The 18,256-nt window shown below is 37.7% G+C and overlaps 1 protein-coding gene across 3 annotated transcripts in view; it reads left to right on the forward strand.

Moving 5' to 3' along the window:
• The window catches only part of LOC132145655 (regulating synaptic membrane exocytosis protein 2-like), a 175,685-nt gene that overhangs the window by 66,977 nt on the left and 90,452 nt on the right, over positions 1 to 18,256 (forward strand). For all 3 annotated transcript variants that reach the window (XM_059556820.1, XM_059556821.1, XM_059556822.1), the window contains 3 exons: positions 8,357 to 9,234; positions 14,803 to 15,014; positions 17,944 to 18,063. In XM_059556820.1, coding sequence (XP_059412803.1) covers positions 8,357 to 9,234; positions 14,803 to 15,014; positions 17,944 to 18,063 — 1,210 coding nt within the window. The remainder of the gene's footprint in view (positions 1 to 8,356; positions 9,235 to 14,802; positions 15,015 to 17,943; positions 18,064 to 18,256) is intronic.

The raw sequence follows: 18,256 nt of genomic DNA on the forward strand, positions 1-18,256 counted from the left end.
GTGATGCCATGCTGTGTGTATAGATTTAACACTTATTCTGTTTGTTTTCCTCTTTTTGTTCCATTAAGATGCTGTTTGGAGCATCATTATAGGTTTGAGTCCCCTTTTATGAAATGCATGCTTATTATTGTAATATACACTGCCGTTCAAAATGTGGGGTCAGTAAGATTGAAGAAATTAAAACTTTTATTTAACAAAGATGGGATAAATTAAACAGAAGTGAAAGTAAAGACACTTAAAATTTTACATTTCTATTTCAAATAAAGAATGCAGAAAAATGTATCACGGTTTTTGCAAAAATATGAAGTATCACAGCTGTTTTCAACAGTGAAAATAATCAGAATTTTTCAGATGTTAGAATGATTTCTGAAGGATCACTGAAGACTGGAGGAATGATGCTGGAAATTAAGCTTTACACCACAGAAATAAATTACACGTTAGAAAATTTACAAATAGAAAACAATTATTTTAAATTGTAATAATATTTCACAATTTCACAGTGTATTTATAATTAAATAAACTGAGCCTTGGTTTGCAAAAGTGACTTAAAAATATGAAATAATTCAACCCAAAACTCTGAACGATAGTATGATCATATAAACCAGAGTACATTTGAACAGAAGAAAATCTTTTGTGGTTGTTTTATATTTTATTTTTAATATTGTGTTTGTTTGTTTTTTTATCTAGGTCACACTTTATTTTAAGGTCCAATTCTCGCTATTAAAAAATCATTAACTATGACTTTTGGCTCAATAAACTCATAATCTATGGTCATGCAGAATATCTGCTTTGTAAGTACTAATAGACAGCCAATATGTTAATAATTAGCTTGCTAATAAGCAACTAATTAATAGTGAGAGTAAGTCCCTTTACTAAAGTTTCACCTATATTTACAACAAATATTTCCATAGGTACTTTTAACAGTGCTTTTTCCCCAGTAAATATGTATTTACAGACATGCATCTGCTCAGAAGATTTTCAAAGTTTCGATTATGACATTTTTGATTTTGAACTATTGACACCTATACAGAGGTGGGTAGTAACGAGTTACATTTACTTCGTTACATTTACTTAAGTAATTTTTTGGGGTAACTAATACTTTTCTGAGTATATTTAAAGATGGGTACTTTATACTCTTACTTGAGTAAATTTTTTGGAAAAAATCTGTACTTTTACTTGGCTACTGTGGGCCACGCTCCTCTCATTACTTTATCTTAATGCAATAAATGTTATAATGCTTCAGTTTATTCCAAACGCGCCGTCTACTTTTCTCTGGGCAATGAGCGATGCCCATTCGCGAATGATTCATTCTTTTGAGTCAACTCTGTTCAAAGGCTTGATCAAACCATAGACTGTATAAAAACATGGACGTAGTGTCCGTGACGTCACCCGTATTCTCCTGAAGTGTGTTTTTGAAGCCTAAAGTGTGTAGAGCGGGCCGTCGCCATCTTGGCAGCGCGTCACCGTGTGACTCTCCCGGACAATCAAAAATGGGCAAAAAGGCGGGAGCTAGTTGCTGAAGCCACACCCACCTAGCACAACGGCAGTGTCAGCAGCGGCAATCCACCTGTCACTCAAGTGGCTACGCCCTTAATTATGCAGAACTTTAAGTCTTAATATAGTTTAAACGGATCAGTTATAATTAGCTATTTAGACCAAAATCATTTTTTGAACCAGGCTGTAAACATGTTTTTTCCTGCTGTAAAGTTGGGCATTTTAACATGGGGAGTCTATGGGACTTTTTTGCAGCCAGCCTCAAGCGGCCAGTCGATGAATTACAGTTTTAGTCACTTCCTTATTGGCCTCACGAGAGAGAGCGGGAGGTTGGCGCTCGGATCAAACCAGTTGGGAAACGAGTGAACAGGTTCATGAATCAGTTTGAATGATTCGTTCAGTTCCCTGCCGCACGCGCTGAGCGTCTGAAGCGGTTCACTCGGAGTTGTAACGTTTAAGAACAGAAAGAGCGTTGAAAACGTGGCTATGGAACTGCACTGAATTGAAAGCAAATCTGCAAAGGCTATTTGCTAGCGATGAAGATCTTTATTAGATGAACACTGCGTGTGCTGTCTACTGTTTAACAGGTAATAACTTTGGCTACATTCGATTACAGTACATGATACCTGTGACATTAGTTTGTTGTACGTGTGACTTATAACAGAAGGGAACCAAGTTGAATGCGGCTTCCAAAAGACAAAAAATAGCAGATTAAGATTTAATAATTTTAATACAATCACACCGGTGCGAGTACGTTCAGCGAGTCATATCATCAGCTGCTAAATTCAGATCTGTGATCGCTTGCTGGCGCTGAGCCAGAGACAGACGCGTTTTTACAGCACTGCTCATTATAACCAATCACACATGATTCTGTTGAGCTTATGAATGCAATGGCCAATCAGAGGTGTTCAGATGAATCATCGCTAAAATGCCGGTGTTTCCTTCACTCGCTCACTGACTGAATACCTCTTTCTGGCAAATTCTCTCATCAGAAACAACAATTTCAGATGTGTGTACGAATCGGTAAATAAGATATTGATTTCACAGTGTTAACAGTTTCAGTGATTTTAATGGGAGTTTTTGAGAGTGACTGAACTCTAGACTGTCAGTGAAAATGATCTTTAATAATGTAAATGTTATTTGCTCTCTTTATGAACAATGAAAGATTAGTAGCAGTTTTTATATCACATTGACTGTTAAATTCACATTTAACCCTTGTGCGTTGTTGGGGACGTTTTCGTCCACTAGGGGGTAAAGTTGAGTCTTATTTTGGCCACAACTTTCTCTGTGTTTGAGCTAATGGAATGATTTTTGGTGACCAATCTTATTTTGACCCATATTTTGGGTAAATGCTTTGAAATTTTTTAAAAACTCAACGGTACACTGTGGGCAAATTCACTACCCTTTCGGGATGTTCGTGGATGAAAACATCCACTAAATTAAACTGCTGTAAAAATGTATCAAATAAATACTATTTTCAATTTTTTTTTGCATAAATCTATTAATCAACCTCAGTCCTGATCAAAACTACCAAATTTTAAAGAAATTCCAAGATTTTAACTTTTTAATTACCAAGTTCATAAATGATGTCACTAATTTGGGAAAAAAAACACACAAAATGACATATTTTCAATATAAAAATTGATTGTGGACTGGATTTTTTTTTTTCCTTTTATCACAGTCTTGGGCATGTCAAAGATTAGTAACAAGATTGGCTTTGATGCATTTTTAGTTTTTGTGCAGCATTAGATTTTAATTTTTTCTCCCTAATTTGCTGTTGGTGGCTGTTTTTGCCCCATTGACTTCCATTGTAACAACATTTTTTGATTGCAAAGCCATGACACCATATAATCATGCATTCTTGATTGTTTGTGGTTTTCACTTTTGGGAAGAGGAAAAAAAATGTATTTTTACAGTTGATCACTAGGTGGGCCAAATTATAGTGTTTGTGTGTGTGTGAGATTCTTTTTTGTTGGTGGTTTTTCCCTGTTGGGAAGAGGTAAAATTTGTTATTTTTTACAGTTGATCACTAGGTGGGACCATGAACCCTTTAGATAGGCCTGTGCAAAAAAAGGCATCGTTTCTGGCTTGTATGGAGTTATATGGAGTATAATAGCAAATTATAGTGTGTGTGTGTGTGTGTGATAGAGAGAGAGAGAGAAAGGGAGGGTGTGAGAGAGACCTTTGTGCACCTACCTTGATGTACAGTATTTGAAAAAAATCTAAATATGCACCTCATGCTCTCAGAACTACATGGAGTAAACAATAAAAAAGAAGTGTGTTTATGCACCTGCTTCCTTTTGATGGTGAAAAGTACAGGCCTATAAGTGAAATGCTCCTCTTTTCTTGATGGTAAAGCCAGTTTAAAACCTTAAAATCCTGTAAAAAAAATCTACTTCGCATCAAATTTATGAACATAATGTATTATGAACCAAAATGCAATACCAACTTCAAATAAGCTGCAGCTCGCTGGAGGGGTCACGCTACATAATAATTTCTAAAACTTTGGTACAAGTCAAGCCCTTTCTCGTGTTGCTTGCTGCTCTTCTTACCATTAAATATCCAGCATGATGGCATGCAAGTGTTTAAATCCATTACTTTGCTTTTGTTTAGTCTATTTGCTTGTTAAGTCTGACGTCACGTAGCAGTGCTTCCGTGTCCAAACGCTCTATCAGTTACCACGAGAAAACAACAAAAGGTGCTAATATAAACTCACAATGTGATAGAATACTAGTGAAAAAGTTATAATATTAACCTTTAACTCCATACCAAAGTACCAGATAGCCAGACAATGAAAAAATATCTAAAAATTATTTGTGTTTGGGACGCTGTGAGCACAGAGACTGTAGTGTAAATCGTAGGTTTGAAAGCGTTCAACTTAAATTATCAATAGGAATAAACAGTGCTCATAAACGGCTGCTGAGGTCATATTCTCAAGTGAAGCGAGTTGAGGCCTGGACCCGGAAACAGCGCTTCTTACGTCATCAATTAACAACCGAATACTTTCACCACCATTAAAAGGCAGCAGGTGCATAAATACACTTTTGTTTACTCCATGTAGTTGATGTAGATGCACAGGCCCATCTAAATGGTTAATGGTCCCACCTAGTGATCAACTGTGAAATTAACAAATTTTACCTCTTCCCAAAAAGGAAAACCACAAACAATCAAGAATGCATGATTACATGGTGTCATGGCTTTGCAATCAAAAAATGTCGTTATAATGGAAGTCAATGGGGCAAAAACAGCCACCAACAGCAAATTAGGGAGAAAAAAATTAAATATAATGTTGCACAAAAACTAAAAATGCATCAAAGCCAATGTTGCTACTAATCTTTGACATGCCCAAGACTGTTATAAAAAGTTTTTAAAAAATCCAGCCACAATTACTTTTATATTGAAAATAAGTCATTTTGTGTGTTTTTTTCCCCAAATCAGTGACATCATTTATGAACTTGGTAATTAAAGAGTTAAAATCTTGGGTTATTTAAAAACATTTGGTAGTTTTGATCAGGACTGAGGTTGATTAACAGATTTATGCAAAAAAAAAAAAAAAATGAATCTGATACATTTTTACAGCAGTTTAATTGAGTGGATGTTTTCATCCCGAACAACTCGAAAGGGTAGTGAATTTGAACAATCCACAAGGGTTAATATAAAGTCAGTCGTATGTTATGGCATGACACCTATATCTGTTACTTAAGTAAACAGATGTTCTGTAACTTAATGGTCATGTCAGGAGTTTTCTCTCTTCTGTGTCAGAGGTTATTTATACATATATAATACATACTTTAAAATATAATTTTATGATGCAAATCCGAATTTTCATCAGCTGTTACTCCAGTTTTCAGAGTCATGATCCTTAAAAATATAACTCTAATATATTGATTTATTACCAGTGCTGGAAACAGTTTTGCTGCTTAATATTTTTTTGGAACCTGTGAGATTTTGTTTAGGATTATGATAAAAAGAACATCATTGATAGTAAATCAACATATTGGAATGATTTCTGAAGGATTATGTGACATTGAAGACTTGAGTAAAGGCTGATGAAATATATATATATTTATACACACACACATATATTACATACATTTTATCTATACATCTAAATAAAAATAGACTCATTATATATGACCCAAAGTAACTAGTAACTAACTACTTGAGTAGATTTTTTATCCGATACTTTTTTACTCTTACTCAAATAACTATTCAGACAAGTACTTTTACTTTTACATGAGTACAGTTTTTGGGTACTCTACCCACCTCTGCACCTATAACAGCTCAAACAGCAAATAAGAATAGATGGTGCAAAAACCACTTGTGTTTTCATTAGCATTTTAATCTACATGTTCTAATGTGTGATGTGACGCTTTTAGTTGACTGGCACTTGTCCTATTTTTGTAACTTTGCACAGCTGCTCCAGTGAGTTTATATTCCCAAGTTTAAGTAAATTTAGTTTTTATTTAAATATATCATCTATGAATTTTAATTATGTATTTAAATAGCTTCATGGCTTTTACTTAATGAACATAACTGCTGGCAGAATTTCTTTTAATAAAATCACTTTGGATGCTAATATAGTGACATTGTATTCGTGCAATTTGATTTGTTTTCAAAACCAGCACCATTTCAGTGCGTGAGGAATTTCTGTTTGCGATCTTTACTTCCATGGCCATTGCAGTAATGTATTGCAATATTTTGTTATTTTGTGGGGTGAGCTGACATGTGGCAAACAGAAAATACCATTATGTGCACAGTCTAGTCTCAGCTGTGAGCAAAATGTCAAAATGGCCTTTATTTTAAAGTAAACAGCTGCTGAATCTTGTAATGATTTTGTCTTTGAGTTTTGTTTCTCCTGCTATGCTGTATCTGTGTGTCGGGCTGCTCTGATTTGAGAAGCTTTGCACAGAGACGACAGGCCCAAATCAATAAATAATATTGCTTCATTGTTAAACATACTGCAGCATGCATATGATGACACAATGGATGATGTCACATTTACATTTAGACATTCAGCAATCATTTACTGCTGGAATATGGTACAGCTCAATATGGTACTGCTGCTGACTCTGTACAATCATTTAATGATGTATTGCCCACATCAATAAAAATAAGATGTTCGCACATGCAAAAGCCAGCACTGTAATGGTAAGGTATTAAGGGTGGTGGTTAGGGCATTTCTACATGGTTGCCAAGTTGTTATCTGCATTTTATAGAGATGCAGATTGTTTTTTATATCACTGTAGGTCTACAGGATATTTTTATCCACCAGTCTGCAAGTCAAATCACTTAGAAAAGTAAGTATTATTAACATTTCGTTTTTTTTTTTTCTTTTGCATAGTAGTAGTTTTTTCATTTTAGAGATGTTGCTTAAGTTGCGTCATTTTTTAGTAATTTTTCATTTCTATTTTAAAAATGTAACATTTATTTTTAATGTCTATGTAGTTTTTATACATTTTATTTCAGTTTTAGTTTTAGTTATTTTACTGCATCAAGTTGATCTACACTGAAATGAGAGATGCTGCTTATTTTGGGTCTCTTTTTCATTTGAATTTTTGTAATAATTAAAAATGTTGTTTTAAATTATTTTTAGTTTATATTTAATATAAATATTTATATCTTTTAATTATCTTTTTAATTTCTGCAGTTTTTATAAATGTTCATTTCAGTTTTAGTTATTTTAGTGCATCAGGTAATACATTTTTTTTAAATGGTTTTAGTTTTAGCTAATTATTATAACCTTGCTCCTCTTCTCAACAAACCACATGGTTTGTAGTATCATTCCTGCCTATAAAACAAGCGTTGGGAGATTATTCATTCTCATCTTTACTATTTAAGCTTATGGTTTTGTTCAGATTACAAACTGTAAGTATGAGCAATAGTAAAATGGTTTTTATTTTAGCAATCTCTTTCCAGCTGCGGGAGAGTTAAAGCATCTACTGTAAGTGGGACTGTCTGGCGTGATATAACATAGTTAATGAGAGGGAAACAGAAAGGGGTGGAATTAAACGCATCTGGCTCTGTCTTAGCACTGCAGTGTTTCTCTAATTCAGTGTGATACTCTTCCTCTCATGACTTTGGTCAGAGCCGAACACTCGGCCCTTACAGGTTACCCGCTATGAACGCCATGTCTCAAAGGTCTGTTATGGCAGACAGGTCCCAGACCACCAAACCCCATCCAACTGGCCTCTCTTGCAGAGCTTCACAGTCCCTGTGGGCTCCTCACGATGAAAGAGCTCTAGGGCAGGAACAACAGCGATGCTTGTTGACGTATGCCTACATAACAAGAGAGTCCTCAAGCCAAGCTGGGATAGACTCATGGGCAGTGAACTTGAGGTGACTGGTGGTGTCCAACAATTTAGTGTGTGTCAGTCTGAGTGACTAGAAAGTGACTTGGTCTTGTTCTATATGTCAGAGCACTGACCACAAGGCTGAGAAACATTTGAAGATTATAATTTTTTTTTAATTGTTGGTCTGTGTATACATGAGGATGGACATTTGTGTTGCATGTTTGGCCATTTTGTTGCAACTTGCTGATTCTTTAGCATACTGCACCATGATCATCCTGAGACCTCTGCATTTTGTTCCATTTCAGTATTTAGCCCTATATTCAGCTGTCTTTGCTTACAAGAATACATTCTGTGTGTAAGTAATTATACAGGGCTTCCTTAATCAGAATGTCTGTCCAAACAACTCACCTCCTGGTAACTTCGAATGTATGTAGTTTTGTACAACCCTAGTGTGAATCACTTGAAGAGAAATGAAGGTGCCATAAGCTTATTTGTGTTTAAATAAAGTTTTAGCCTCAGCTCACTGCATTGACCACTTACACTGACCTAATTTCCTTTTACATTCTTAGAAACAGAAGCCCATCAGCATCTAGGGATCCTAACGCAGCATATAACCAAAGGGAGGGGGAAGGAGGACTGCAGTATGCCCCGGCTGAAGGAGCCATGCCCCGCTCTCCGTCCGACTACGGACGTGACCCTGGCCATTCGCCGAGGAGTTCAAGAATGTACAATGAGGTGGACGGTAATCAAGACAGCCGAGGACGCTGTCACTCGCAAGGCCAACGTTTGGATGGCCAGCTAGAGGACTATGAACTCCAAAGACGGTGTGAGGAGGAATACCAGGCCCGATACCGCAGTGACCCCAACCTGGCACGCTACCCAGTCAAACCCCAGCCCTACGAGGAGCAGATGCGCATCCATGCCCAGGTGTCACGGGCTCGGCACGAGCGGCGTCATAGTGACGTCTCGCTCGCCTATACAGAACTTGATGAGCCTCTGCATGGGCCCGGTGGGCGGCAATCACGCCTCCCTTCGTTGGGAGGCCCAAGTCAACGCTCGTACTCCATGGACAGGAGTTCACCGGGACATCGATTGTCAAATCATAGCCCACCAACACCACACCGCAGCCCTGTGTTGGGCGATAGCCGGCGAGGACTGGCAGAGCCAACAAGGAAACCCATTTCCCAACAGCACCACTTGGACCCTAGCTCAGCCATGCGTAGGAACAAACAGGACAAAATGGATAGCATTCTACGAAATGACTCTCTAAGCTCGGACCAATCCGAGTCAGTTCGTCCTCCTCCACCTCGACCGTACCGCAGCAAACGCCTAGGCAAGCTCAGAACCATGGGTAGCTTCAGCAGCTCAGAAGAGGAGCTGGCAACCACGCCAGAGTACACCAGCTGTGAGGATGTGGAGCTGGAGAGTGAGTCCTTCAGCGATAAAGGTAAACGCTGCTGACTCTGAATGGAATTATTGAATTGCTGATGGATAAACGTTCCAGTGTTTTAGGGAGAAAAGTTGCATTAAATGTTTCTGAAATCTCAGATGTGACTCCAATCATATCAGTTTCCTAGAAAGAGCCAATGCTTTATGGTAACCACAATGTTGCTCCAGACCTGGTGGGGGCAGCAGAGAGTTCAACGCTGTTGTATGTACTATTTAGAGCCTGTGAAATATAGTGTAATAGCTTGTTTGCAGTCACTTGATTCTGACGACACGCCAAACGCAGCTGGAGGACGGGAAGTGATTTTTCTGTACAGGAATCGCTAGCAGAAATTCTAAATGCCTATGTTTGCATGGTTTTTGGATGCTCAAATCGGTCAAACTGAGTAACCACAAGGAGCTTTTATCATGTACGAAAATATGTTGTTCATAAGGGGGAAAAGGCAAGAAATAGTGGCTTGTAAACCTGTGTCTGTGGTCAGGAGGAGCCGAGTCGGATACAGATTTTCGTACATGTTAAAAGTGCCAGTTCTATTGGTAATTATTTTTGTTTTAGTTTCTGTGCTTTGGGTTTGTTGAGATCAGTTATAACATGTCTGTTATTTTGTGACTTTTCTCCTCTAAATTCATTTTAAAACTGCACTTAAGATAAAGGTGAATCCACTCACGCTGGCAATTACATGGAGTGAGTCACATGACCAGGGTTTAAACCATGGAGGGTGTTTCATTATTCAAGCAGGTTTAATTATGTAATGCAACCCGGGCTGAAGATGCTAGAGTGTGAATGGGGACACAGGATACAGTCATAGATTGCCATTCACTGTTAAGTAGTATCCTGTTAGAATATGAATTTCTACAGCTTTTGCTGTTAGACATTCAAAGTGAGAATATTACTATGAGCTCAGCTGACATGATGCCCTGTAGGTCTGACAAAGAACTAAGAGCAAGGCAATGTACATCTTGACATGTATAACATCTAATATGATTCTTCAAGATGTAAGATAATTAAAATGTCTAACCAAATTGCCTTTTTCAGCCATGCCCATTTTTCTTCGTTACATACAGCCAGGCTTTTCAGACTGAATCTCCCCAGCACTGCACAATTTGAATGTCTTCTTTAAACACACCTGAATTAACTGATACTAATAAACTAATAAAGTACTCCATGGCCTGAACTAGATCTGTCAAAAAAAGAGAGATTCAAAATGGGCAGCACCTCAGGGAGGTTTTAGGAACGGTATAAGAACCGCTGACGTACAGCGCAATTCCACATTATTTTCAAACTAATATCTGTGGCATGTTGTTTACTACATGAAATAATTGCAATTCATGTCCCAGCACGTGCATTTTAAATAAAGAGTCTTACTCATGGGAAAACTCAATTGGAGCTTTTAACACATAAAGTTGCATAAAGGTAGTTGCACATCGTACTGTATGTGTCATTGATGCTTTGTTAATTCTTGAAGTGAACTTTCCTGAATAGTACTGTACTTTACTGTACTGTACTAAACTGTACCGTTTGGTGGAAATGAGCCATTACATAACCCTTAGCATTGGTACCTTAAAGTAATAATGTGTACTCTTAAGGTACTACTATGAACGTTTTTAGGAGTAAAAATATTAATTTAATGGTTCTATCCCAGTGACAAGCTATTGTAATCCTAAAGGTATGATTCCAGTTTTTTGAGAGTGTATCCACAACGTGGTGTGGCACTTCTCTTCTGGTGTGAAATTGACTTAAGAGCCAGGTCAGTTTGAAATGAGTGAGAATATAGCAGATTGGATGTCTGAAAACACAACTGGACTCTTTAAAACTCCCACTGATCAGTGGTTGCTTACGTTACCAGCAAAAGTTAAATTGTCTGTTCTTTTGGTGTCATGGTGCTCATTATCATTAGGATTCCAAGAATGGACATGCAATGCTACTATCTTTGGTATCTGTGAAGTACCTGTCCTTCCTCTTCCTCCTTTTCCTTTCTCCCATGTAAGATATTCCCCTCCCCTAAACGCTCTTATGTTGTCAGGGTCACAATTAGCTCAATTGGATAAGCCTCTTTGCACAGGAGCAGTCTCGAGAGAGCTCCCAAGAGCCTTCCTTCATCCTCAGAAGTAGGTAGAGGGAGTCCCAGCAGCTTTGCAGTGGCAGAGGGTCACTTCCATGTCAGATTCAGTAAGTGAAATTGCACCAATGCATCTGTCATTGTTACCTCTCCACCACAGCTACTTGATGCGCTTAAGAGGCTACAGTGGAGCAGAAGAAAGTAGGACACTTGCTTCCACCTTCATCCTGCTCAAACTCAGTCTCTGTTTCAGTCAGCTTTCTAAAGGCTAGTTCATACCACCTTAACAAACACCAACGAATCTCCAAATCCCAATGTTTAATTAGTGGGGCAACCATGTTGGCATTTATTCAGGCAATGAATGTTTCCCAAAATTTCCAATCCAGCATCCAACATTAAACTCTAGAGTTGCCACAAATCTAGCAGGCATCCAATCACTCTATCTGACCTCATAAGAGTGGCACACCTCTTGACTGTAGACAGAAAGGAGCTTGATCTCTGACAAGCTTATCTTTCCAATGGGTGCCATTGGACATACGTCAATCAGTCAGTGACAACCCAACCTGATTGGTTCAAAGTGGTCAATTCCCTCCCCACCTGCAGAAAGAGAAAAGGATATGGTCAAAGTAGCAAAGTAGTGGAGTCACAAATAAAAGACGGCACGCTGTGTGAAGCCTGGGAAAATGGTGGTAAGTCAATATTTCATCAGACTGCCAACATTTGGAGTGGTGACTGTTCTGCTGCTGTGCACTTTGGAGTAAAGACTTTTAACTTAATTGTTTGCTCTGAACTTTCACTTTTGTGTAAAAACCACCAAACGGAAGGTTGGAAAAACTAAAGAAAAGGAATAGCTGTATTGGTTGGTTGCAAGTGATTGAGGCCAATGCTTACTTCCATGAAGCCATGAACAAACTGTAGGGGTTCTTGGAGTCAGGGATCAGCCCGGCAAACTCCGGGAAACAGTCTGTTGTGATGTGGGGACTATGTAGGGCAAGGTGTTTGAGCTGGCTTACAAGAATAATGGTAAGCTCATTATTCTAAGGCATGAACTCCATTTCAGTGCAAGGAGATAGAGTGAAAGAGAACAACACCGTTGAGAGGCAATGAAAAAAGGGCTAACAGTCGGGTTTGACATCTTTTTTGAAGGGGATGTGCAAGACCTTTAAAGACTGATCCAAGTGTGATTTGAAGAGCTGCAGTTGAGTTCTAGTCCTTGTTCCGGTGGATGTAGTTGAATAAATCAGCGTTGCAGAACTTTTACTTGCCAAGGTTTGGAAGGGGTGATGCAGCAAATACGGATTATCAACAATATTTTTGGACTACACAGAACAATTTTTTTTTTCCTGAAGACGCTGGGAACAGTCTGCACATGGTGCTTGGACAAATAGCAAATGGTTCTGGTTTGTGAGGCATGGTGTATGTTGAGGCAGAAGTGATGTCTACAGATGTAAGTTTTTACAGCGTTCATTCTTTTCATGGTTGCATATGGATATCACTGCATGCTGGCAGGGAAATTGGGAAAAAGGGTGATGCAATGTTGGCAGCAGCAATCAGACTTCTGCAATATTAAAGTTTCTGTGCTATGGATACAAATTATTTTATCAATTTATTATAGTGCCATTGTGATATTGCACTGAATCTGGCTGTTAAAATTATGGATGCATAATAACCATATTTTTCATCTTTGAACTACAGCTTGGTTTCTTAATCAAATATATTGATGACACAGGCAGATGTAACTAGCTATTATTTTGCACATATGAAGTGGGTCCTATGACGATGGTTTACGTAAATCCAGTCCAGTTTATTTTTAAAGGACCTTGAAACTGGACCTTGTTCTTTGTTTTGAACTGCTAAGAAGTATCAGTACAATATTGCCACATTGCAAATCCATCTGCTTGCCACCCCATGTAAATAATTGCAAGACAAGAGAAGTAAGGTGATAAAATACTAACACAATTGACAAGTTAGAGTTGGGAACTTGGGAAACTTTACTTTTTAATGGAAATGTTTGCTTTCTCACCATCAGTTGCCTGAATCTCTATTATGGAGTGATATTGCTTGGCTTGCAAATAGAGAATTTTCTTTTCCGTTTTAATTAATGTTATAACATACCAATTTATATGCTTAAGGTTTTTTTATTGATGATGAACTCTCTCTGGCATTTGTATTTTTAAAGGTTTTGTGCCTTAAATGATTCCTTGATAATATAACTAGCCAGCCAGACATCCCAGGAATTCAGTGAGAATATCTATGTATTCATAACAGAAAATATGCACAATATATATGTATGTGTTTAATATCCCATATGTAACATCAGCAAAATGGGATGCATTTTATGGTGCTATGTAAATTATGCAACAGCATTGAGCAGTATCAAACTGAAAAAAAGATGCCTTTTAAATGTAATTTAAGCACTAGATTTTAATGTCTGTGTGTCTTCAACCAGATAAAGATTTCCTAACAGAAAGGTTCTCTGTCAACAGAAATAGTGCTGTTTAGATGTATGGCACTCAGGTAATTTGCTTTCTCAGAACATGTACTTTCAGATGTTGAACTAAGAAGCCAATATTTGTGACTTAAATTGCTGGACAGGGTTTGTCTAGTAGTTTTGGTTGTGTTGTAGTTCATGCCCTTTTTTTTTGTAACATTATACACTTTTAAAATATCTGTATATGTTCTTTCATTCTATTAGCTTTATGGGTAAGTGTATACTAAGAAAAGTGACGCTAATTGTTACATGTGTTTATTTTAAGAGTGATAATTAACCCAAAAATTTAGTCACCCTCGTTAGTCACCAACCTGTATGACTTTCTTTCTTCTGTCGAAAACAAACAAGATAAAAAAAAATGCATTAGTTCTTTTTTTTTTTATGTAATTGCAACGAATGGAGACCGAAGGTTTCACAAAAGCCCCATAAAAGTATCATACATGTTGTTCTTATAACTCCATTTCATTATTAATGAAGTGGTTTAATTTTGCAAACTAGATCTTGAACCAAACACAGAAGAACGATCCATTCTTGAACCAGGCATTGCAGTTTTTATCGTGAACATCCATTTTGCAAGTTGCAGTCCCCATTCATTGTAATTGCATGGAACAAAATGGCTAGTACATGCTTTAAAATATATATTTTTTGTGTTTCACGGAAGAAAGAAAGTTGTACGCTTGCAGAACAACATGAGGGTGAGTAAATAATGGCAGCAGTTTCATTTTTGTTGAACTACACCTTTAAAAGAGCTGTAAGAGAAAGCGTGTGAGTAAATGAATGTTGCATATTTGCCTATATAAGTGAAATCTTGTTGACACGAGTCTGTGCGTGTGTGTCCTCTCACTGTGCTGTCCTCAGGAGATATGGATGGTCACTGGTGGGACCATGCGTCTTGGCATAGTGAGGCCTCCTCAATGTCTATGGTGAGGCTTGTGACCCTCTCACCCCATTTCCCCTCGATTAATTCACCTCTGCATGTTTTGTTTCTCCTCCTTTTTATATCATCCATAACTTTTAGGCAACATTCAAAGGGGAAAAAGAAAAACAAATGAGCAGGCATATTTTTTGGACGCCAGTTATGCCCCGTCTGAGAGGCAAAAGACAGTGGTGCGATTTCGGGAGCTCTCCCACGACGAAGATGTGGAGTGGTGCGAACCGCAGGTCAAAGATTCAGGGGTTGACACGTGCAGTAGCACCACGCTAAACGAGGAGCATAGCCATAATGACAAGGTACTGAGACGACTTCCTGCCGCCTGCCTCTCACTTCCTGTGACTGACCTGCTCGACTGTCTGTTTCTGACCCTAGAGGGTTTCCTGCTCTAATCACGCCTCTCAAATGAGAGGAAAACACTCTGGTTGCTTTGCTCCACTGTCTTTTGGCTGCAAAGTCATAGCGCATCCTAATACACAGAAAGATTGAATGACAAACTTCCTGGCACTGTTTGCTTCATATGCTGCATGCTTCTCGATGTGGACAAATACTCCATTCTGATTGCTAACCTGTTTTCCTCACTTGGTCACGTCACCTTTTCACGCTGTTCCCCCTTTGGGATTTCCTGACATGATTTTTTTTCCACACAATCCTTCAGTCTCAGCTTTAACACAGGGATAGACTAGTGTGGGAATCAATCTCGCTCTAAGCAGTTGTTTTTCTTTTCCCCTTTTCACTGTCTCATTCTTCCTGCTGTGCTTTTCTGTCCCATCATTGGTTTCGTTCATCGCATCTTTTGCGATAGCGAATAGAAATAGCTTGCTACATCCATACTGCTTGAGGGTGTGAGAGCAATTTACTGCTTAATCATTGGATTGATCTAGATCAGTGCTTCTCAACTGGTTTTGTTGTTTAAAATTAAATATTGTTATTTGTGATTTGGTTTAACCATTGGTTAACTTATTTAGTTAAATAAATATTAACTGTGACTTTTGTCTCAATAAACTCCTAATGTGATTTTTATTAATAGTTAGTATGTTTAGGTATTGGGATGGATTAAGGGATCTAAAATATGGTCATGCAGAATAAAATGTGCTTTATAAGTACTAATGAACAGCCAGTATGCTAGTAATATGCATGCTAATAAGCAACTAGTAAATACTAGTTAAAATAGTGTTACCATTAATATTTGTGAATTTGCAAACCATATGTGATGCGATAAAGCAACAAGCATAACTTTTGAGATTTTGTGCTGACTAACGGGTACTCTAATATTTTGTTAATTGTTTGGTTTAGTTTTTGCAGCATTGCATTGCATCGTCCCACCCACTTTAAAATCGTATTGGTCCAAAATCCTCCACCACATATAGCCTATTAAATATTAAATATCTTCTTACTGACTGTGATTCAAATCAACGTTTTACATTCAGGTTGGACATACAATTTGCTTGTTGCTGGATACTTTTCACAACACTCCTAGTTTACTTTAATTAATCACAAAAAAATCACACAGTATGGTCGACACAAACAATTAATTGTAGTTTGAGTTGTATCTTCCTTTACTCTTATGTAGCTTTAAATATTTTGAGGGGAACTATTGTGATGCCAACTTGCCCATGTTGGAATCTGTCTAATGTAACTTTTTAACAAGCATATGAAGAATCAAGTGAGTGAAGATTTATTTTAAAACTTTGTACTAAATTCAATTGGCTGTTTCCTTGTAGAGGGCATAACATCAAGTAGTTAAACTTGTGGTGGCTGTGGTTTTTAGTTCTGTGGAATGCAGTCAGATTCAGCATTATTTATTATAAAATAGCTATTGTCCTTTTTGATTGGTTAGGCAATGTTTGAAGCCATAATAAAATACTGCATAAACACACAGCTGTGACCTTATTAAATCAGTATTACTGTACAACTCAATGCTACTCCCCTCCATTCTGTAAAAACATCCCACAGCCATTCTAAATCACTGTAAACCACTGCTTCTTGGAGGTTATTGCTTCAATCGACTAATAGGTGTCCTATCCATACAGTATTAAGAGTCACCAGTTGAGAACTGCTGATCTAGTTAACTGCTTTGAGTTGTTGTCCAGAATTGTGTGCTTGATACCTCTCACCTTGTCCTGACTGTTGTCTGTAATAGATGCACAAACCAAACCCTAAAGGGTGGGAAATTCTTTTGAAGACATCAAAAGCCATCGTTTCCTCACCCTTGTGTCGTTCCAGACCTCTAAGACTGTAGGAAACAGCATTGTATTTTAGGGTTAATAGAAATGTCTGTAAAGTTACCGAAAAACATAATTTTCGGCCTGGACATTATCCATTTTCTTAGACATTTGTTCTTTTACAGTGCAGACCAGATCTTAAATCACATACAATTCACATATGGTGCACCTATGGTATAAGTTTTAACACCATAGTGTGCCAAAAAAAAAAAAAAAGTAATTGTAGATTTGACATCAAATATGGCACATTGTGTTTTGATGCACTGTGTGAATTAGATTTGAGAACTTCCATAAACTTTTCCTTATATTGGTTAATGACAAGAGAGTGCAAAATGATGAAAGGATTTAGAATTTTACTTTGCTTCTTTTAAATACTGTTAATGTTATTGTATTTATTGAAAAATACAAAAATAATCTTATTTAGTCCCTATGTACGTACGTACTTTGTGTTCTTGGTCCTATTGACAAGATTCATGTGTGCATGTTTTTGTCTTCATAATTTTTCATCAAAATGAAATAACTTTTTGTTTTCAGCTGACGTTACAAATCTCTATCTCTACTCTCTTTTACAGATCTTCTCGGTAACACTTTAGACTAGCTGTTATGTTTTTTCCCCGCTTCAATAAACTACTTATTTGCTGTTTATCAATAGTCAGTAAGGCAGTTGTTGTAGTAGGTATGTTATGCATTGTGCTTTATAGGTGTTAATAAACAGGCAGTGTGCTAGTAATATGCATTCTCACAAGCAACTTGTTAATAGTAGTGTTCTCCAATCTAAAGTGTTACCATCTTCTCTTACCAATCTTGTAACTCCATTCTGGCCTGTAACACCAACTGACTCTATCACTTCCCAATGGATTAAATCAAACCCTATCCTACACCACAGCAAACAAGAGTTGACCTCCTCCTTTAATTTCCTGAGCCTGTGCATGTGTGCGTATGTTTGTAACATGCTGGTTACTTGTATAAAAACCAGAGGTGTATTGTCACTTTGACCCCGTAGCACCCGGTGACATGGCAACCATCCAAAGATGGAGAGCGCCTAATAGGGCGGGTAGTGCTAAACAAGCGGATGAAAGATGGCACGGTGCCCAGAGACACGGGGGCACTGCTGGGCCTCAAGGTAAGGATGCCCAAACACCGTCAAAGAACACTTGATCAAAGCCATGCTAATGACCTGAGATCTCTCAAGTCCCATTTGTTAATGAATTATTTAACACGAACTAACAGAGCATTATTATTATCATTATCATTATTATTAAGTTAAAAATGAAGTGTTCTTTCGCATTGCTGGTGCCATGCTATGAACCCTACCC

The sequence above is a fragment of the Carassius carassius genome, chromosome 8 (assembly GCF_963082965.1).
Source record: "Carassius carassius chromosome 8, fCarCar2.1, whole genome shotgun sequence".
NCBI classification, from domain to species: Eukaryota; Metazoa; Chordata; class Actinopteri; order Cypriniformes; family Cyprinidae; genus Carassius; species Carassius carassius.